Source organism: Scyliorhinus torazame, chromosome 8, assembly GCF_047496885.1.
Source record: "Scyliorhinus torazame isolate Kashiwa2021f chromosome 8, sScyTor2.1, whole genome shotgun sequence".
NCBI classification, from domain to species: domain Eukaryota; kingdom Metazoa; phylum Chordata; class Chondrichthyes; order Carcharhiniformes; family Scyliorhinidae; genus Scyliorhinus; species Scyliorhinus torazame.
Genome location: NC_092714.1, coordinates 46,281,912 through 46,305,548, shown reverse-complemented (window position 1 = coordinate 46,305,548; position 23,637 = coordinate 46,281,912). Strand labels below are relative to the sequence as shown.

General features: G+C 45.1%; 1 protein-coding gene across 1 annotated transcript in view; it reads left to right on the top strand.

Annotated features, from left to right (window-relative positions):
* The window catches only part of LOC140427807 (vesicle transport protein SFT2B-like), a 63,311-nt gene that overhangs the window by 21,251 nt on the left and 18,423 nt on the right, over positions 1 to 23,637 (top strand). The window contains exons 2-4 of the mRNA XM_072513481.1: positions 4,234 to 4,320; positions 7,495 to 7,580; positions 14,988 to 15,069. Coding sequence (XP_072369582.1) covers positions 4,234 to 4,320; positions 7,495 to 7,580; positions 14,988 to 15,069 — 255 coding nt within the window. The remainder of the gene's footprint in view (positions 1 to 4,233; positions 4,321 to 7,494; positions 7,581 to 14,987; positions 15,070 to 23,637) is intronic.

Genomic DNA, 23,637 nt, shown 5'->3' with positions numbered 1-23,637 from the left:
TTTTCAAGCCATTGTGCAGAGTTAGTGATCTCAGCAAGCACTGGTTGTAGTTCAGTTCTGTTGAAAGATGTAAAAGCTATGAAACTTGGCACTGAACCACAAGAAACGGGTTTGACCAATCTTTCTATTCGTTCTTGGAATGTGTGTTGTTGGCTAGGCCAGTATTTACTAACCTTGCATAGGCTGCCTACTTGAACCACTGCCGTCCATGTGATGTAGGTCACCCATAGTGCTGTTCGGAGTTCCAGGATTCTGACCTAATGACAGTGAAGTAATAAAGAACAATACAGCACAGGAACAGGCCCTTTGGCCCTCCAACCTTTCGCCGATTACGTGTCCTATCTAGACCAACCGCCTGTATCCTTCTATACCCCATCTGTTCATGTGCCTATCCAGATCAGTCTTAAAGGTCGCTAACATATCTGCCTCAACCACCTCACTTGGCAGTGCATTCCAGGCCACCACCACCATCCTCTGTGTAAAAAAAAACTTCCCCCGCACATCTCCACTGAATCTTTCCCTCCCTCACCTTGAACTTGTGCCCCCTTGCAATTGTCATTTCCGCCCTGGGAAAAAGCCTCCAACTGTTCACCCTATCTATACCCCTAATAATTTTGTAAACTTCTATCAGGTCGCCCCTCAACCTCCGTCTCTCTAGGGAGAACAATTCCAGTTTATTCAATCTCTCCTCATAGCTAATACCCTCCAAAGCAGGCAACACCCTGGTAAACCTTTTCTGTACCCTCTCCAAAGCCTCCATTTCCTTCTGGTAGTGCGGTGACCAGAATTGGTCGCAGTATTCCAAATGTGGCCTAACCAACGTTCTATATAATTATAACATAATTTTTGAACTTTTACATTCAATACCTCGTCCTATGAAGGCAAGCATGCCATATGCTTTCTTTACCACCATTTCCACCTGTGCTGCCACTTTTAAGAATCTGTGGACCTGCACACCCAGATCTCTGTGTCCCTATGTTCCTGATGGTTCTGCCATTTATTTTATAGCTCCCACCTGAACTGGATCTACCAAAATGCATCACCTCGCATTTGTCCGGGTTAAATTCCATCTCCCATTTCTCTGCCCAGTTTTGCTGCCTATCTATACCCTGTTGCATTCTCTGACAATCTTCATCACGGTCTGCAGCTCCTGCAATCTTAGTATTATCCGCAAACTTGCTAATCAGACCCACTACGTTTTCTTCCAAGTCATTTATATATATATTACAAAGAGCAGAGGTCCCAGAACTGATCCCTGCGCAACACCACTAAGCACAGACCTCCATTCGGAAAAACATCCTTCCACTGCTACCCTCTGTTATGGCCAAGCCAGTTCTGGATCCATCCAGCTCGTTCATCCCTGACCCCGTGTGATCTAATCTTTTGCACCAGCCTGCCTTGAGGGACCTTATCAAATGCTTTACTAAAGTCCATATAGACAACATTCATAGCCTTTCCCTCGTCAATCATTTTTGTCACCACCTCAAAAAATTCAATCAATTTAGTGAGACGTTACCTCCCTTGTACAAAACCATGCTGTCTGTTGCTAATAAGCAGTGATAAGTTCCAAGTCAGTATGCTGTGTGACTTGGAGACAAACTTGCAAGTGGTGATGTTCCCTTGTGTATGCCACCCTTGTCCGTCTAGGTGGCAGATTTGAGTGGTGTTGTGCGAGGAGTCTTGTTGAGTTGCTACATTGCATCTTATAGATAGTATGCATTGCTGCCACTGTGGAATGGTGCTGGAGTGAGTGAATGTTTACGGTGATGAATAGGTGATGGTCAAGCAGGCTATTTTGTCTTGGATGTTGCTAAGCTTGAGTGTTGATGGAGCTGATTCATCCAGGCAAGTGGAGAGTATTCCAACTCACTCCTGACCTTGTGCCTTGTCAGTTTTTGGGAGCCGGAAGGCGAGTTAATTGCTGCAAATTCCACACCTCTGAATGTGATGGCAGCTAGCAGAGATTTTGATTGATGCAAACAGTGATAAAGTTATTCTGAAGCCAAGAGATGATGTCAGTGACAGCAGAAAAAAACAATACCTTTGGCACATTTTCCAAAATAATTGTTAACTATTAACATGATTTGCTATGAAAGGACAAGGACCTAATGGCCTAAACAAGAAGCCCAAATGATATGCATGCTGGGATGTTGTGGAGGACATATCAGAAGCACTAGCTATAATTTTACGAACAAGTATTGAGTGTGGAAATTAAGGAAACACAAGTTTACTTTTACATAAAACAGACCTTTTGACGCAATCAGTCAGTATTGATGCTTGCCTTTGATGTGAGCAAATAATAATAATCTTTATTGTCACAAGTAGGCTTACATTGCAATGAAGTTACTGTGAAAAGCCCCTAGTCGCCACATTCCGGCGCCTGTTCGAGTACACAGAGGGAGAATTCAGAATGTCCAAATTACCTAACAACACGTCTTTTGGGACTTGTGGGAGGAAACTGGAGTACCCGGAGGAAACCCACACAGACACAGGGAGAATGTGCAGGCTCCACACAGATAGTGACCCAGCCGGGAATTGAACCTGGGTCCCTGGCGCTGTGAAGCCACAGTACTGACCACTGTGCTACCGTGCTACCCGTCAAATCGCATTTACCCAGTTAATTCCCTTTCTCAACATTGCCTTTTCCATCATCCACCTTTGCAATTTCATTTTGAATGTCTATATATATGTTTCTGGAACATACCTCTTCATTCACCTGAGGAAGGAGCAGCGCTCCGAAAGCTAGTGACATTGAAACAAACCTGTTGGACTTTAACCTGGTGTTGTAAAACTTCTTACTATTTTGAATGTTGACATAGTTTCAACCTCAACCAATAATCCTAGAAAAATCCTATTCCATGCTGAACTCTGGTGTGTTTGGTTACTTCAGAGGCTTGTACATTTACTTGTAAAACTAATGCTTCAAGGACAGGGCCTACCACCTCAGGGAAACTGTGGATGAGCAATAATTGTCAGCCTTGCCATCTGGAGAAAGTTTTTTTTTTAAATTCAATCAGACAAATGTGACGATATTAATTGTTTGACATGTCATCAGATTAAAGCAATCTTGTGGCCATTTAACCTCAAGTTGTACTGCTTATAATGTAGCTTTATTTTTATTGTTGAAAAAAGTGAAGCGTTGAAGTTTTTCTTCTTGCGCTCATTTGGATACTTCGCAAAATACCAGTTTAGGTGGAAACCAATTGAGCCTGATTGGTCAAGGCATTTGCCCTGAGGAATGAGTCAGAAAATGACTTTCACTCGTATTGTTAGCTGAAATAGGCCAAGTGTGTATATCGCACAGACATGGGCCTAAGGCAGTCAATTTCGTCCCTAAAAAGTGCCCAGATTACCCTAGAAGGACAAGATATCACAAAGGATTTGCAGCAGCAACATAAGTGGTATTTGCTGCTGTCAAGCGAAAAAGATGTTCACACAAATGAGTACGGTGGGGATGAATTTCAGTGTCAGTGTGATGCTAGATATGTAAGCTGTACGTCTCAAAGACTGGAGGATCGTAACAAATAGCATGCCCCAGCTGCGGTTCACAACAGTCAAGGTACAGACCATACCCAACCAGCCCATGCTTGCAAAACTCAAAACAGTGTCCAACTTTAGATGTGATTCGGTGATCGGACAACATTTGCTAAATAATTCTCAGTGTTCTAAGAATTACGCTGACAACCTATTTAAGATCGTCAATCGGACTTGCAGTGGTGGTGGATTTGTGTGTACTGAAAGCTACGCATATTAATACACAGGGCCGTTTTCTTTGCAGACAAAAAGAACATGTACAAACATTGTGCCTGTTTCTGGTAAACAAAATATGTGACAGCGATTTGGTGACTCATTCCTCGGGATAATTTCTTGACCAATCAGGGTCAAACTGTCTGATTTAAATTTCTAACAATGCTTGACCGTTAACTGTTAGTCACCATCAATGGGTGCTTTTTTATTGGCAATGCCATTACCAATCGGAGTCCACTTGCAAACCAATCAGCATTTTCTGATACAGTAAAAAATATTGGTATTCTTGCGAAGTGTCCTGGTGAGTGCAAGACAAAAAGCTTCAAAATGTATTTTTTTCAGTAATACTCAAATTCTGTGCTACCAAACGGCTACTAACTTTTTCACTAGAATGTGAAAGAACCACAGCAATATCGAGGGCGACCAGAAATTGTTGTAAAATCTTCCTTGCTCAATTTTCACAAGCTGGGCTTTTTTCCCTTGCAGGTACTTGAGGGAACCTCCTTAGGATGGGGGACCAGAGTGAAAGGTTTTCTTGCTTGCTTTGTCGGAGGAATTATTTGCTCCCTATTGGTAAGTTGATTTGAAAATACCGTGTAGTTTGGAAAAAGTTAAATGAAATGCCACAATATAATTTCACTGAAGCCTCCCATCCTCAAAGTATTGCCAGGCATGCTCATAACATTTGGTTTGCAAAAGGCTATTTTCATCCTCATGATTATCTGTAGCTATATTTGCAGTAAATGGGAACAAGAGTGTTTCACATTCTTCAGAAAAATGAATTTTGTGGTCTGTTCTTCATGAGGGCAGTGGAAGGAACTTCCTTTTGAGAGTCAAGGTCATTATTAAACAAACTCCTGTGCTCAAGTTTATCCCTGTCTCGTCTTGGATGCTTCTTTTTTTAAATATAAATTTATAGAGTTTCCAATTAAGGGCCAATTTAGCGTGGCTAATCCACCTATCCTGCACATCTTTGGATTGTGGGGGCGAAACCCACGCAAACACAGGGAGAATGTGCAAACTCCACACGGACAGTGACCCAGAGCCGGGATCGAACTTGGGACCTCGGCGGCTTGAGGCAACAGTGCTAACCACTGTGCCACCGTGCTGCCTATTTCTTGGATGCTTCTTAATCGCAGAAATGTTAGCTTGTGGTTGGCCTGTAGCTTTCTTGTTCACTGATCTCTACTTTTTACTGTGGTTTCTGTTCAGTTCTGTACCATTGTTGCTGATTAGGTTTCCTCTGTCTCCATACAAAACATTGCATGTGGAAAAACACAATTCAAATGAAAAGTAGCCAGTTGGGATTTTGTTTTAACAAATGATTTTGGAATTCAAATTATTAGGTCATGGCATTAACTAAAAACATAGGTACGTCACTGGGCTGTTGAAAATAAAAGTATATTTTCATTTACATTGTACAGAACCATCAAAATCTCAGGTGTTTTTATTCTCCGGGAGATGTAATGTGAAGTGTAATGATATATCCAATACATAACTTCATATTTTTGAGGATATGGAAGAGGGGAGGGACTGAGTGGAGGTGAGGAAGGAGAACATAAGGAGAGGAAGATTTGAAAATCTGGTTGAATCTGAGGTTAAGGCTGAGAGGAGAACCAGAGATGCTAAATGAGTTTGAGCACAATGAAATAAGTTGGAGCCAGAAGCTGGGAACCGTTTTGACACAGCAGCAGAAATATAGATTTTTGCGTACAGAGTAAGTGACAGCTAAGAGTCCTTTAGAAAATTGTAACTTCTGAGGGGAAACTACAGTTGGAAGCAAATTTAATCTGATCAAAATTGAGGATGGTCTCTGCCCTGCCCAGTATAGGATAATGTGGGGCACAAGTGGATAGCACTGTGGCTTCACAGCGCCAGGGTCCCAGGTTCGATTCCCTGCTGGGTCACTGTCTGTGCGGAGTCGGCACATTCTCCCCGTGTCTGCGTGGGTTTCCTCCGGATGCTCCGGTTTCCTCCCACAGTCCAAAGACCTGCAGGTTAGGTGGATTGGCCATGATAAATTGCCCTTAGTGACCAAAAAGGTTAGGAGGGGTTATTGGGTTACGGGGATAGGGTGGAAGTGAGGGCTTAAGTGGGGCGGTGCACTCGATGGGCCGAATGGCCTCCTTCTGCACTGTATGTTCTATGTACAATGTTATGTGAATGAAAGAAAGTTGCAAAGATTTGGAAAATTACAAAAATCTAGTTTAGAATCATTGCTAGGTATTTTCCTGATTTTTTTTCCATCACATTTACAATGTCTCCAGGTCAGTTATTGGCCAGTTATTTTAAAGGCATGTTTGATTGCTCTTGAATTCATTCAAGAAATGATGAATTATAGTTGTGAAAGGTCTTAATGGTTTAAGTCAGACATATTTGTTTAGCTATGTCACTCACAAGCTGGAAACATATAATGATTTGATCTGCTTATTAAATTAATTTGACAACTTTTGAAAAAGCGTGCAATTGGAATTTGAAAAATGTGTGAACCAAAAACATTTTCCCATATTTTTTCGTTTCTTCAGAGGATACTACTGCATCAAATATGCTCTGGCACCAAATAAAAATTGTTTGTGTAAACAAAATCTTAAGAATAGGCATCTTCCATGAAGTTATCTTTTGGATCAACCTGTTCCAGTTATAATTTTGGATGAGTTGAAAATTCACATAATCATGCAGTTCTTTTTGTAACTAAAACAGTTATTAAAAATTAGAAATAACTAACTTGCTTAATTTGATGAGGTGGGAATGTTACAAATTCCCATTGAAATCCTGAGCTCCAGCAGTTATGGTTTCCTATTTGTCCTCTCTGCTGCCTTTAGTAGTACTGGCTCTGTCTCCTCTGCGACATCGTGCTCTGTTGCTGTCCTTCACTGTCCTAATTGTAGGTATATCTCCAATGTTTCCTCCTGCAATAAAATCTAGTATTTCCCATGTTTTCAGCCTTGATGTATGTTTTTTTCATAGCATCTTTCAGAAAAAGAATCTAATAAATACTGGGTCAGCTTTCAATGTAAGCCAACAATACTTGACTTTGTCTTTCTACCATTATTATTGACTGCAGTCTTGTTGCTATGTTACGCATCCACGTAGTTGACAATGGATGAAGCTAAAATTTTGTAGCTCAAATTTTACAAAACAGAAATTCTTGCTATCACCAGACTCTCCACAGCATCTAGATTCTTCCTCCATCATCTGTTGAACTCTGAGCTTGCCTATGTTTTGTAGAACCAGTTTAGATAATTCTCTCATGCTCAGAATAAAAGATCACTCCAGTGAGCAAACAATTTCTCCCTACAAACTAGAATACCATGTTATACGTACAATGACCAATTCAGTTTGCTTACAGGTTGACGAGAAATAAACACCATTATTAGTGCCTTGAGATCTCTGGAAGATTGAAAGAACATGTGTTGTTAGAGCTGTGGGGTTTAGGCTATAAACTGCTATTAGGTTTATTATGTTTCATGGTGGGCATGCAAGGCCAGCATTTATTTTTCATCACTTGTTGCAACTGCAAATATGCACCATGACATCTTTTGGACTTGTGTGTGGTGCAGGAGCTTCTGCAGTGCTGTTGGGTAAGGAATCAGACTCGTACGCATTCCCCATCCTCAACTGCACTTCAAGTTTAGAAAAAAATAAAACTCAAATTATTATGCCACGTTCTAAATTTACACACAAAATTGTGTACATAGTTTGTGATAATTCATGAATGTTATGTTTACAAATGTAATTCTTTCTCAGGGGGTCTGTTTTCTCTGGATTCCAAAAAGAGGATTAATACTTTTCGCTGTCTTTTATAGCATTGGAAACATATCATCCATTGGTAGGTAAGTAAGTATGAAATTGTAAATAATGAATCCGTATTCAACTGCAGTAAAACTGGAACAGACTTGCAGCCTTTAAACCTTTTGTTAAGTTTTAAAAATGGCTGCTCGAGGCTTATGGTTCCCAAGCTTTACATGTAAAGATTATAATTACTTCAAAATAAGCCAAGATCTGAGCTTCAATAAATATTTTAAAAAAAATATATTTTATTGAAAAATTTTTCTAAACAACATTTTTCCCTCTTACAAAGCCAACGGAACGAAAACAAATCAGAAAATTTTAACAATACACAAGTAACAAAACCCCATTATCTATTGGCCTAAACTAAACTAAACCCCCCCCCCCCCCTCCCCTCCCCTCCTCCCCCCCTCCCCCCTTCCCCCTGGGCTGCTGCTGCTGGTCATCCATCTCCCCTCTAACGTTCCCCTAGGTAGTCGAGAAATGGCTGCCACCGCCTGGTGAACCCTTGAGCCGATCCTCTCAGGGCAAACTTTATCTGCTCCAGTTTAATAAACCCCGCCATATCATTTACCCAGGCCTCCAGTCCGGGGGGTTTCGCCTCCTTCCACATGAGTAGGATCCTGCGCCGGGCTACTAGGGACGCAAAGGCCACGACATCGGCCTCTTTCGCCTCCTGCACTCCCGGCTCTTCCGCAACTCCAAATAGGGCTAACCCCCAGCTTGGTTTGACCCGGGCCTTCACCACCTGCGAGATCACTCCCGTCACTCCCTTCCAATATCCTTCCAGTGCCGGGCACGCCCAAAACATATGTGCGTGGTTTGCCGGGCTCCCGCCACATCTCCCACATTTGTTCTCCACTCCAAAGAACCTGTTCAATCTTGCCCCCGTTATGTGTGCTCTATGTAGCACCTTAAATTGAATCAGACTAAGCCTGGCGCATGAGGAAGAGGAGTTTACCCTGCTTAGGGCATCAGCCCACATACCCACTTCTATCTCCTCCCCTAATTCTTCTTCCCAATTTCCCTTTAGTTCTCCCACCGACTCCTCCCCCTCTTCCCTCATCTCTCTGTAAATCTCTGACACCTTGCCCTCTCCGACCCACACCCCTGAAAGCACCCTGTCCTGTATCTCCTGTGTCGGGAGCAACGGAAATTCCCTCACCTGTTGTCTAGTAAACGCCCTCACCTGCATATATCTCAAGAAATTTTCCCGGGGTAACTTATACTTTTCCTCCAATGCTCCCAAGCTCGCAAAAGTCCCCTCTATGAATAAATCTCCCACCTTCCTAATTCCCACCTGGTACCAGCTCTGAAATCCTCCATCCATTCTTCCTGGGGCGAAGCTATGGTTGTTCCTGATAGGGGACCCCACCAGGGCTCCCCGCACCCCTCTCTGTCGCCTCCACTGTCCCCATATGTTCAGTGTTGCCGCCACCACCGGGTTCGTGGTATACTTTTTAGGTGAGAGCGGTAGCGGTGCCGTCACCAGCGCCTCTAAACTCGTCCCTTTACAGGACTTTCTCTCCAGTCTTTTCCACGCCGCTCCCTCACCCTCCATCATCCATCTACGTATCATTGCCACATTGGCGGCCCAATAGTAATCTCCCAAGTTCGGTAGTGCCAGTCCTCCTCTGTCCCTACTGCGCTGAAGGAACCCCCTCCTTACTCTCGGAACTTTCCCTGCCCACACAAAGCTCGCAATGCTCCTATCTATTTTATTTAAAAAGGTCCTGGTGATTAATATAGGGAGACATTGAAATACAAATAAGAACCTCGGGAGGACCATCATCTTAATTGCTTGCACCCTGCCCGCCAGCGATAAAGGCTGCATGTCCCACCTCTTGAAGTCCTCCTCCATTTGTTCTACCAGCCGTGTCAGATTAAGTCTGTGCAAGGTTCCCCAGCTCCTAGCGATCTGAATCCCCAGGTATCGGAAGTTTCTTTCCACTTTCCTTAGCGGTAAGCCTTCTATCTCTCTACTCTGGTCCCCTGGATGTATCACAAATAATTCACTCTTCCCCATGTTTAGCCTATACCCCGAGAATTCCCCGAACCTCCTCAAAATTCGCATAACCTCTATCATCCCCCCCGCTGGGTCCGACACGTATAACAATAGGTCATCCGCATATGACGAGACTCGGTGTTCTTCTCCCCCTCTAATCACCCCTCTCCATTTCCTGGAGTCTCTCAACGCCATGGCCAGAGGTTCAATTGCCAACGGAAACAACAATGGAGACAGCGGGCATCCCTGTCTTGTTCCCCTATATAATCGGAAGTACTCTGATCTATGTCGACCTGTAACTATGCTTGCCGTTGGTGCCCCATAAAGAAGTCTAACCCAGCTAATAAACCCGTTCCCAAACCCAAACCTCCTTAACACTTCCCATAAATACTTCCACTCCACCCTATCAAATGCCTTCTCTGCGTCCATTGCCGCCACTATCTCTGCCTCCCCCTCCACTGGGGGCATCATTATCACCCCTAGTAGTCGTCGCACGTTAACATTCAGTTGTCTCCCTTTTACGAACCCTGTCTGGTCTTCGTGCACCACCCCCGGGACACAGTCCTCTATCCTCAATGCCAGTACCTTTGCCAGCAATTTGGCGTCCACGTTCAATAGTGAAATAAGTCTATAGGACCCGCACTGCCACGGATCTTTGTCCCTCTTCAAAATTAGCGATATCGCCGCCTCCGACATCGTCGGGGGTAGAGTCTCCCCTTCCCTGGCCTCATTGAACGTCCTCACCATCAACGGGGCCAACAAGTCCATATATTTTCTGTAGTATTCCACCGGGAACCCGTCTGGCCCCGGGGCCTTCCCTGCTTTCATGCTTCCCAGTCCCTTAATAACCTCGTCCACCTCAATCGGCGCCCACAGGCCTGCCACCTCCTGCTCCTCCACTTTCGGGAACCTCAATTGGTCCAGGAACTGCTGCATCCCCTCCTCTCCCTCTGGGGGCTGAGACCTATACAGTTCTTCATAGAAGGTCTTAAACACCTCATTTATCTTTCCTGCCCTTCGCACAGTGTCTCCCCTTTCATCCCTAATTCCTCCTATCTCCCTCGCTGCTGCCCTCTTTCGCAGTTGGTGCGCCAACAGGCGACTAGCCTTTTCCCCGTATTCATACCTCCTCCCCTGTGCCTTCCTCCACAGTACCTCCGCCTTTCTGGTGGTCAGAAGGTCAAACTCGGTCTGGAGTCGTCTCCTCTCCATTTACAGCGCCTCCTCCGGGGTCTCTGCAAATTCCCTGTCCACCCTTAAAATCTCCCCCAGTAATCTATCCCTTTCCTTGGCCTCGGTTTTCATTTTGTGAGCCCCAATAGAGATCAGCTCTCCTCTGACCACCGCTTTTAGTGCTTCCCAGACCACTCCCACAGGGACCTCGCCGTCGTCATTGACCTCCAGGTATCTCTCAATACACCCCCGCACTCTTGCACACTCTCCCTCATCCGCCATCAGTCCCACATCTAATCGCCAGAGTGTTCTCTGCTCCCTGTCCTCTCCTACTTCCAGTCCACCCAATGTGGGGCATGATCCGAAACCGCTATGGCTGAGTATTCAGCTTCTTCCACCCTAGAGATCAACGACCTTCCCAAAACAAAAAAATCTATCCGGGAGTACACTTTATGGACATGGGAGAAGAAGGAATACTCCCTAGCCCTGGGTCTAAGAAATCGCCATGGATCCACTCCCCCCATTTGGTCCATAAACCCCTTAAGTACCTTGGCCGCTGCCGGCCTTCTTCCGGTCCTTGAGCTGGATCTATCTAGCCCCGGGTCCAGCACCGTATTGAAGTCCCCTCCCAAAATCAAATTTCCTGCCTCCAGGTCCGGTATACGCCCCAGCATCTGTCTCATGAATCCCGCATCGTCCCAATTTGGGGCATACACATTAACCAACACGACCTCCATTCCCTCCAGCCTACCACTCACCATTACATATCTACCTCCGCTATCTGCTACGATGGTCTTTGCTTCAAATGCTACCCGTTTCCCCACCAAAATGGCCACCCCTCTGTTCTTTGCGTCCAGTCCTGAGTGGAACACCTGTCCCACCCATCCTTTCCTTAGCCTAACTTGGTCCGCCACCTTTAGGTGCGTCTCTTGGAGCATAACCACGTCTGCCCTTAGTCCTTTCAAATGCACGAGCGCTCGGGCCCTTTTTATCGGTCCGTTCAGGCCTCTCACGTTCCACGTGATCAGCCTCACTAGGGGGCTACCCGCCCCCTCCCGTGTCGACTAGCCATTACCTTCTCTAGGCCAGTCCCATACCCCGCCTCCGCGCTCCCGCTCGCTCCCCCAGCGTCGCACACCATCCCCGCTCACCCACTCTTTAGCCATTTCCTTTTGGATTTCCGCAGCAGCAACCCAGTTGTCTCCTCCCCCCCCCCCCCCCCCCCCCCAGTAGATCCCTATCTAGCTTGATTGCTCCCCCCATATCACTTCCGTAAGTCAGCTGACTTCAACTGACCCCCCCCGGTGTGAGGGAACTCCCATCCGCCTTGCGCCTGTTTTCCCGCCTTATTCTTTCTGGCGCGGGAACATCCCTTTACCTGACCCGCCTCTTATGGCGCAGCTCCCTTTCCCCTCCCCCTCCCCTTCCCCATTCTCCGACTATGTCCCGTCTTTCCCCCCTCACCGGCGCCCACATTTCCCCAGTGTCTCCCCCCTTCCCTGTTTATTTCTCGATTAACTTCCACCATAACATTAACAAAAACAATAACAATAACAATTCCCTGCAGCATCAGTCCCTCAGTTCTGGTCCAGTTTCTCTTCTTTAATGAAGGACCATGCTTCCTCCGCCGTCTCAAAATAATAGTGTCTCTCCTGATACGTGACCCATAGTCTTGCCGGCTGCAGCATCCCAAACTTCACCTTCCTTTTATGCAAAACCTCTTTGGCTCGGTTGAAGCTCGCCCTCCTTCTCGCCACCTCCGCACTCCAGTCCTGGTATATCCGTACCACAGCGTTCTCCCATCTGCTACTCCGCACCTTTTTAGCCCATCTCAGGACCGCTTCTCTGTCCTTAAGGCGATAAAATCGCACGATTATCGCCCTCGGTGGTTCTCCCGCTTTTGATCTTCTCGCCGGGATCCGATTTGCCCACTCCACCTCCATGGGGCCCGCAGGGGCCTCAGCACCCATCAGTGAGCTCAGCATCTTTCTTGCGTACGCTCCACAGTCCACTCCTTCCACACCCTCAGGGAGACCTAGTATCCTATGGTTCTTCCTTCGCGCTCCGTTTTCAAGGGCCTCGATCCTTTCAGCACACTTTTTATGAAGTGCCTCGTGCGTCTGAGTCTTAACCGCCAGGCCCAGGACCTCGTCCTCAATATCTGACACCTTCTGCTCCACCACGCGGAGCTCAGTCTCCTGGGTCTTTAAAGTCTCCTTAAGCCCCTCAATTGCCTGTAGCATCGGGGTCAGTACCTCCTTCTTCAGCAGCTCCATGCACCGTCTCACGATTTCCTCCTGCTCAGGCCCCCATGTCGCCTGCGATTTCTCCGCTGCCATTTTGTTTTCCTCTCCCTCTGACCTTTTAGTCGAAGATTCTTCAGGCTGCAGCCGCCGCCGCCGGTTTTTTTCTTCCGTCGTTCGGGGGGGACTCCCTTCCCACACACCCCACACCGGGTTACGCGGTCGAAAAAATCCCCGTTGGGGCTCTTAAAAGAGCCCGAAGGTCCGTCGGAGCTGGAGCCGCCGAAACGTGCGGCTAGCTCGGCATCACCGCAACCGGAAGTCGAGCTTCAATATATTAACTTCAACTTTTAAACACTGAACATTAACTTCGTTCCTCACCTTTTGATTGTGATATTTATGACGAGCAAATTTTCAAATTGTTAGTACATTGAAGCATTGGGAAGAAATCTTTTTTGTTTATGCATTTAAGTGTTTATGTTGCTGTAAATTTAAAATAAAGATACCAGTGCTATACTTTTCACACATGAGGGTAGTGTACTTTCTGTATATTACATGCCATTACATGCAGTGTATTTTGGCAAGACACAGAATACTACCTTTTACTATGCCCCAACCATGCGCCTTAACCATGGCTGCTTGAGAGCTATCCTACTCCATCAGTGTGATTTATTTTCTCAGTCCCCACATTGGCCATTTTAAGTAAAACAGCTGAAATTGAGGGGTGAGTATTCAAATTCACTGGTCTGGATTTAAAATGGGTCCGTTGAAACAGATTCTACCAATAAATTCTTGGTCCTGATGATTAAACTGGATTTGCATTGCTTCATATGCAAAGTAAAAACACCAACAGGAATTCGGAAGCTTCCAACTCCTGGGAGTGTTGACCAGCGCAAGTCCTTTGCAAAGGAGCTTAAGATTTTTCAACAGTCATCACTCACCCACCAGACCTTTAGTGAAGCAGATATTCCAGTGGTATGTCTTCTCGATTTGTGTAGTTAAAATGTGTGTTTGCCGGCCCTTGGGTTACAAAGGGCATCACAACTGAACTTGATTTTTGACCTTTTTCATCTTCGCATGCACTCCTGGCATGGAGGTGAGGGTTAGAAGCAGGAACTCTAGCTGATTTGCTCCTATCTAACCCAGAGATACTGATACCACTTGTAAAATCGCCCTGCCCTGCAATTGCTAAGAGCAGCTAACCAAACATTAAGGATTAAACCTGAATCCTTTCCAAATTGCTTGGCTCAGCTACTTTAAAAAAAATCTTTATTAGTGTCACAAGTAAGCTTACATCAATACTGCAATGAAGTTACTGTGAAAATCCCCTAGTCACCACATTCCGGCGCCTGTTCGGATACACAGAGGGAGAATTCAGAATGTCCAATTCACCTAACAAACACGTCTTTTGGGAGGAAACCGGAGCACCCAGAGGAAACCCAAGTAGACACGGGGAGAACGTGCAGACTCCGCACAGACAGTGACCCAAGCCGGGAATCGAACCCAGGTCCCTGGCACTGTGAAGCAACAGTGCTAACCACTGTGCTATCGTGCCTCCCTTATTAACCTGACCCAAAGGGATAGTTTCAAAAAGTAAAATATTGTAAGCACTTGAGTAGTTTCCTGTACAAAGTATAAGCTACTTCAGCATTGTAAGCTCTTCTGTGTTGTGTAATACTAATTGAAAATGCTGCAGAGAATTTTAATTTCTCCCAAGTGTCACCAATTCGTAATAACAGCTTTCATAAGGCTTCACTTTGAATATATTGTATTTCTATGTTAGATAGCCATACTAATGTTTTGGAAACCAAATTCAGATGTTCAAACTGAAAGCACAGTAGGAGCATTGAAATAGTCTAACATTTTATAAGGTAGGGTAACAGACAGGTTCTCAATATTCATCTTCCATTTGTTGCATGGATTTATACCAACTTAAGGTTGCCCTGCAGAGCTTTGTCCCTCACAATTACCTAGTTCCTCTTTTAATTTATAATTTTTTGACATGTTACCTATCTTGATTTTCACCACAGTACGATGTTCCTGATGGGGCCTGTGAAACAAATGAAAAAAATGTTTGAACCAACTCGACTGATTGCTACCATTGTGATGCTTGTAAGCACTTCAATACTGTTTCATTATTTCTCTGCTAGAGCTATTGTGAAGTCTCTCATTTGTACCCTAAACCCCAATGCCCTTCTGCTTAATCTAGTTTTGATTTATTCTGAATGTGACTTATTTGTGATTTTATTTATTTTGGCAAAAAGGGAGCTTGAATTAAAAAATGAAATGAGGCTAATTATCTGAACGATGCTCTTCATGCTACTACGAAAAGCGCAACATAACGTTTCCACGTATATGCTGATGACTCTCAACTTTACCTCAGTACCCCATCTTTTAACCCCTCCTGTCTCTGAATTGTCAGACTGTGTGTCTGACATCAAGTACCAAGTGTGCAGAAATTTCCTCCTACTAAATATTGGGACGATTGAAGTGGCTGTCTTTGGACCTCCCCACAAACTCCACTCTCACACCACCAATCCATCCTTCTCCCTTGCGAATGTCTGTGATTGATTTGATTTGATTTGATTTATTGTCACGTATGCCGAGTTACAGTGTGAAGTTATGCGTACAGTCCGGACAGATCGTTCCACAAATGAGAAGACATAGAACATACATAAATACACAATGTAAATACTTAGGCACCGGCATCGGGTGAAGCATACAGAGTGTAGTACTACTCAGTAGAAAAGATATGTGAAGATATCAGTTCAGTCCATAAGACGGTCATTCAGTAATCTGGTAACAGCGGGGAAGAAGCTATTTTTGAACCTGTTAGTGTGTGTTCTCAGACTTTTGTATCTCCTGCGCGATGGGAGACAGAATAACCCGGGTGGGAGGGGTCTTCGATTATGCAGCCTGCTTTCCCAAGGCAGCGAGTGAACAAAGAACAATACAGGAACAGGCCCTTTGGCCCTCCAAGCCTGCGCCGATCGCGTGTCCTATCTAGACCAACCGCCTGTATCCTACTATACCCCGTATGTTCATGTGCCTATCCAGATAAGTCTTAAAGGTCGCTAACGTATCTGCCTCAACCACCTCACTTGACAGTGCATTCCAGGCCACCACCAACCTCTGTGCAAAAAAAACTTCCCCGCACATCTCTGCTGAACCTTTCCCCCCTCACCTTGAACTTGTGCCCCCTTGTAATTGTCATTTCTGCCCTGGGAAAAAGCCTCCAATTGTTCACCCTATCTATGCCCCTAATAATTTTATAAACTTCTATCAGGTTTCCCCTCAGTGTCCGTCTCTCTAGGGAGAATAATCCCAGTTTATTCAATCTCTCCTCATAGCTTATACCAGGCAACATCCTGGTAAACCTTTTCTGTACTCTCTCCAAAGCCGCCACATCCTTCTGGTAATGTGGTGGCCAGAATTGAACACAGTATCCCAAATGTGGCCTAACCAACGTTCTAGATAATTGTAACATAATTTTTGAGCTTTTATACTCGATACCCCGTCCTATAAAGATATATATCTGTGGTCCTGCACGCCCAGATATCTCTGTGTCTCTCTGCTTCTGATGGTTCTGCCATTTATTTTGTAGCTCCCATCTGAATTGGATCTACCAAAATGGCTCCCACCTGAATTGGATCTACCAATGACTCCCACCTGAATTGGATCTGCCAAAATGACTCCCACCTGAATTGGATCTACCAAGATGATGTAGATGAAGTGGTGTAGACAAAATCAATGGGTGGGAGGCGGTTTCGAGTGATGGACTGGGCTGAGTCCACGACATTCGTTCTTGGGCCGAGCAGCTGCCATACAAGGCTGTGATGCAGCCGGATCGGATGCTTTCTGTGGTGCATTTGCAAAAATTGGTAAGAGTCAATGTGGACATGCCAAATTTCTTTAGTTTCCTGAGAAAGTATAGGAGCTGTTGTGCTTTCTTAGTTGTAGCGTCGTCTTGAGAGGACCAGGTCAGATTGTTGGTGATGTACGCACCTAGGAATTTGAATCTGTCACCAATCTCTACCTTTGCACCATTGATGCAGACAGGGATGTGTACGATACTTCGCTTCCTGAAGTCAGTGACCAGCTTGTTAGTTTTGCTGACATTGAGGGAGTGATTGTTCATGAAGTGCTTGACAAAATAGAACCAGCATGGCTTTGTCAAAGGAGGTCATGTATGACAAATCTGTTACATTTCTTTGAGAGGTAACAAGGAAGTTAGACAAAGGAGGACCAGTGGACGTGAATTATTTAGATTTCCAGAAGGCCTTTGACAAGGTGCCACAGTGGAGACTGGTAAATACGTTAAGAGCCTATAGTGTTAAGAGTAAGATCCTGGCATGGATAGAGGATTGGCTGAGTGGCAGAAGACAGAGTGTGATGATAAAAGGAACTTTTTCAGGGTGGCAGCCGGTGACTAGTGGTTGCCTCAGGGGTCTGTGCTGGGACCACAACTTTTCACAATATACATTAATGATCTGGAAGAAGGAACTGAAGGTACTGTTGCTACGTTTGCAGATGTTACAACAATCTGTAGAGGGACAGGTAGTATTGAGGAAGTGGAGGGGCTGCAGAAGGATTTGGACAGGCTAGGAGAGTGGGCAATGAAGTGGCAGATGAAATACAATGTGGAAAAGTGTGAAGTTATGCACTTTGGAAGGAGGAATGGAGGCATAGACTATCTTCTAAAGAGGGAAATGCTTAAGAAATCAGAAACACAAAGGGACTTGGGAGTCTTTGTTCACGATTCTCTTAAGGTTAACGTGCAGGTTCAGTCGGCAGTTAGGAAAGCAAATACAATGTTGGCATTCATGTCGAGAGGGTGAGAATACAAGACCAGGGATGTACTTCTGAGGCTGTATACGGCTCTGGTCCGATCCTATTTGGAGTATTGTGAGCGACTTTGGGCCCCGTATCTAAGGAAGGATGTGCTGGCCTTGGAAAGAGTCCAGAGGAGGTTCACAAGAATGATCCCTGGAATGAAGAGCTTGTCATATGAGGAACAGTTGAGGACTCTGGGTCTGAACTTGAAGTTTAGAAGGATGAGGGGGGATGTTATTGAAACTTATAGGATACTGTGAGGCCTGGATAGAGTGGACGTGGAGAGGATGTTTCCACTTGTAGGAAAAACTAGAACCAGAGGACACCATCTCAGACTAAAGGGACAATCCTTTAAAACAGAGATGAGGAGGAATTTCTACAGCCAGAGGGTAGTGAATCTGTGGAACTCTTTGCCGCAGAAGGCTGTGGAGGCCAAATCACTGAGTGTCTTTAAGACAGAGATAGATAGGTTCTTGATTAATAAGGGGATCAGGGGTTATGGGGAGAAGGCAGGAGAATGGGGATGAGAAAAATATCAACCATGATTGAATGGCGGACCAGACTCGATGGGCCAAGTGACTTAATTCTGTTCCTATGCCTTATGGTCTTATGCCTCTTGTACTCTGACTCTTCGTTGTTCAAGATCCGACACACGATGGTCGTGTCATCAGCAAACTTGTAGATGGAGTTGGAGCCAAATTTTGCCACACAAGTCATGTGTGTATAGAGAGTATAGTAGGGGGATACTTGTGCAGCCTTGCAGGGTCCCAGTATTGAGGACTATTGTGGAGGAGGTGTTGTTGTTTATTCTTACTGATTGTGAACTATGGGTCAGAAAATCGAGGATCCAGTTGATACAAGAGGAAGGAGCCAAATCCGAGGTTTTACTACACACCACTAGTAACTGAACTCCAGGCTGAACATTTCCCATCAACCAACACCCTCTGTCTTCTTACAGCTAGCCAATTTCTGATACAAACTGCTAAATCACCCTGTATCCCATGCCTCTGTATTTTCTGCAATAGCCTACCATGGGGAACCTTATCAAATGCTTTACTAAAATCCATATACACCACATCAACTGCTTTACCCTCGTCCACCTGTTTGGTCACCTTCTCAAAGAACTCAATAAGGTTTGTGAGGCACGACCTACCCTTCACGAAACCGTGTTGACTATCCCTAATCAAATTATTCCTTTCTAGATGATTATACACCCTATCTCTTGTAAACCTTTCCAAGACTTTGTCCACAACAGAAGTAAGGCTCACTGGTCTATAGTTACCGGGGTTGTCTCTACTCCCCTTCTTGAATAAGGGGACAACATTTGCTTTCCTCCAGTCTTCTGGCACTATTCCTGTAGACAATGACAACATAAAGATCAAAGCCAAAGTCTCAGCAATCTCCTCCCTAGCTTCCCAGAGAATCCTAGGATAAATCCCATCCGGCCCAGGGGACTTATCTATTTTCACACTTTCCAGAATTGCTAACACCTCCTCCTTATGAACCTCAGCCCTTCTAGTCTAGTAGCCTGTATCTCAGTATTCTCCTCGATAACATTGTCTTTTTCCTGTGTGAATACTGACAAAAAATATTCACCAGGTTTGTAAATGTAAACACAATTACTGTTTATTTATACCAAGAACTATCATAACATATGCAGTAAATACAACTGGTTAACATTGAGCTAATAACTACTATCCACTTTAACTGTCCCACCCTCGACCCACACACAAGACAGCCAAACACAGAGGGAGGAAAGGGGTGTAAAACAAGAAGGATGAAAGTCAGAAGATTAGTCTCTTTGCTTCAGATAGTGGTTGTTTTAGCACACTTTCTTCACAGCTTGCTGATTAGAGCCTTTGGTTTGTAGCTGTCAATGGCCATCTTTGTAGTGTAATTCATTCAGGCTCCCGGTAGTTTAGAAAATGCCTCATAGGCAGCAAGCCCTCTGGAGAGTTACCTTATTTCTCTTCAAACTGGGCCTTCAGCTCGAGGCTCGCGTTCAGGCCTCTGTTTTTCTAGAGAGAGTTGGTTGGTTCTCCCCTTTGCCTTTCAGATGATGGAGTTAATCGGTTCTAGACTCTGCCTGTACATAGATTCAACCAGGCTATCTGCCAGTTCAGAATCACAGTTTTTCTCCGGTAAGGCTGAGCGGAGAGGGTAGCAGGTCCTTCCCTGGGGCTGCCAAAACCAAAACTGAAACCAAGCTCAATCCTTGGAGCTCAGAAAAATATCCAGTGGGATAAGATCCGATCGCCACCTAATACAGGCAGAGCATGGTCTTTTGGACCAATTCATTGGCCACTAGCCAAACAAACCGAGTCGTCATTGATGCCGGACAGCTTGCAATCATCAGTCTAAACCAGCACAGGGTTCTGCTTGATCAAAAGGCACTGGCCACTGCTTCCTTTTGCTTGACTTAAAGATACACACTGCCTTCCAGACACATGTGAATAAATCATCCATGGATCAAATGTGCAACAGCAAAATAAAAGAAAGGGGAAATAAGGGAATAAACAGGAAGGGCCCTTACATTAATTGTTTAGGGTTGTACATCAGAACATGCATTTGAGATATTGCTTGAAATCATTTAATCTTTGACAGTACCAGTTACTTCAGCACATACCAATTCTACTGCTGGTCTGACCCACAAACAATACATTTTCATCTGTATCTATTTTCTGAAAGAAATTCTATTTTTCTTTCACATTGCACTATTTTTACTTGTTTTACATCCTCCAAGAAAAAGCTTTAAAAATATTTATTACGGTTGCATTTATCAAAACACAAGGACACGCATTACCAGCGAAATTCACACTGGAATATGCCAAACAACTGAGTGCTTCTCTTTAAAAACTATGTTCGCATTTTAATTAGATTATACCTTTTTATTTTAGAACTATAATTCGGTAGGAAATGGATCAGTGAGTGTTCTGGAAAATTACTATTTTACAATTACAAATTTCAGAGGGCAAAGGGGATACAGCTATGTTTGTGTAACCTACCATACTTCAATCTAAATAGCACTCATTTTTTTTTTAACTTAATACTCAACAACTGAATTGAATCTGAAGTGATTGATTTTTATTTCTCTGCTGTTCATTCGTGTAATACTACATGGCATGTGAAGAAATTGAAGCTAAAATCAGTTTATTCCGAATAATTGAATGCCAATGAAACAATTTATGTTGACTCAAGCTAAGTATCTCTGAGGGCACTTCATTTTCAGAGAAAGGGAGGAGAATTGTTTTCTGAACACGAGAGGAATAATCAATCTGTGCAGTTACTATCTGAGTCCAGAGTGCAATTGCATTCAAATTTTTATTAAGGATGAAACATATTAAATTTGCACATTAAATTTGAATAAATTGTTGCCTGAACTACTTTGATCAGTAGAAGTGCAAACTTGTAAGTAGAGTAATAATTGGAACACAATGTTCCCACAGGCCAGTCAGCAGTCCAAATGTCCCCGCGTAGGTCGTGCACAAGTTAGCGCCTTTAAATTACCGCACGCTCTAGCCATAAAAATTTAAAGGGGTCGAACACTTAAATAAATCACCCATGCATGCCGAATATGTAATAGGCAAGGTTGTAATGGAACCCACCTTGTGTAAGTGTTTTGAAAGATTTTGTGTATGCTGGTCTAGAGACTCAAATATACAAAGAATTCAAAGTTTGGTGTAATAATAATGTGGTCAGGCTGGTCAGGCTATCTGCATACAATTGCGTTTGTGCATGCACATGTATGCATGCCAACTACACGGTTGGCCGGTACGGTCGTGTCGACTACTCGGCTGGCCGGTACGGTCGTGTCGACAACGCGGCTGGACGATACAGTCGTGTCGACTACACGGCTGGACGATACAGTCGTGTCGACTACACGGCTGGCCGGTATGGTCGTGTCGACTACACGGCTGGCCGGTATGGTCGTGTCGACTACACGGCCGGCCGGTACGGTTGTGTCGACTACGCAGTAACACAGAGCTTCATTGAGTAAGCCAGGATATTTCCATATGACTCCAACACCATTACAATGTGACAGTACTTCAGTCAGATCCTTGCTGGTGACCTTTCATTATGCGTCTTTCCCTCTGAAATATACTTTAGATAATTAACCTGATTGAAGGTTGTTATCTTCTTGCTGGTATGTAATCCCTCAACTTTATCCTGTGTACTTTAAAACTGTTTATAAAAATATCTAGAAGAGCATGACTGATATTTATGTAAACTTTCTGCTCTATTTTCAAACTTCTCACTATTCATATGGGTTGGTTTATGACCTGAAACAGTATCAATCTATTACCTTGCCACAAAATTTTGCATGGGGGGGGGGCTGCCTTGCTGGCAGGGGAGGAACTGTTACTAGGGGACAAATGGGAGGTCGGAGACGGAGGATGCCCGAAGGGGGGCCCGAGGAGGCCGGGGACGCGAGCTGGAGGCTGGCCTAAAAACGGTGATGGCTAGTCGGACGTGGCAATGTTACAAGAGACACACCTAAAGGTTACAGACCAGACTAGATTGAGAAAGGGGTGGGTTGGCCAAGTTTTCCACTCGGGGCTGGACTCAAAGACCGGGGGGGTTGCAATTTTGATTAATAAACGGGTGGCATTCGAGGCAGGGAGAATCGTGTGCATACCGGTGAGTGGGAAGCTGGAGGGGTTGCAGGTGGTACTCGTGAACATATATGCTCCAAATGGGACGATGTGGAATTTATGAGGCGGGTGTTAGTTAAGATCCCAGACTTAGAGTCACATAACTTGATCATGGGGGCAGATTTTAACAGTCATTGATCCGGAATTGGACCGGTCAAAATCCAGGACAGGGAAGGTGCCAGCCACGGTAAAGGAATTGAAGGGGCTTATGAAACGGATGGGGGTGTAGACTCATGGAGGTTTACACGGCCAAGGAGTTTTCTTTTTTCCCCGCATGTCCACAAGGTATACTCTCAGATCGACCTTTTTGTTCTGAGTTGGGCTCTAATACCGGGGGTGGTGGATACTGAGTACTTGGCAATCGCTGTGTCGAATCATGCCCACATTGGGTGAATTTACGGGTTAGTTTGGAAAGAGGACACCGCCCGCTATGGAGGCTGGATGTGGGGTTGTTAGCGGACTAAGCAATCTGTGGGCGGGTGAACAAGTCCATCCAGAATACCTGGAAACAAATGATACCGGAGAGGTCTCTGCAGCAACGGATTGGGAAGCTTTGAAGGCAGTGGTCAGAGGGGAATTAATCTCGATACGGGCCCACAGAGAAAAGGTGGAACGGGCTGAGTGGGATAGGTTAGTTGAGGAGATACTCCAGGTGGACAGGAGATGCTCGGAGGCCCCGGACACGGGGCTACTGAGGGAGGGTTGGAGGTTGCAGGTGAAGTTTGGGCTGTTGACTACAGGGAAGGCAGTGGAACGGCTGAGGAAGGCAAGGAGGGCGATCTATGAGTATGGGGGAAAGGCAAGCAGAATGTTAGCGCACCAGCTCAGAAAAAGGGAGCCGGTCGGGGAGAGGAAAGAGTAGAGGTGGGTGCGGAAAAAGCTTTTGACCAGGTCGAGTGGGACTATCTGTGGGAGGTGCTGGAACGGTTTGGGTTCGGGGAGGGGTTCATTGACTGGGTTAGGCTGTTGTATCAGGCCCCAGAGGCTAGTGTAAGGACGAATAGGACAACATCAGATTACTTCAGACTGCACCGCGGGACAAGACAGGGTTGCCCTCTCTCCCCACTGCTGTTCGCGCTGGCCATAGAGCCCCTGGCAATTGCTCTGAGAGCTTCAAGGGACTGGAAAGGGCTGGTCCGGAGGGGAGTGGAACATAAAGTCTCGTTATACGCGGATGACCTGCTGTTGTATGTAT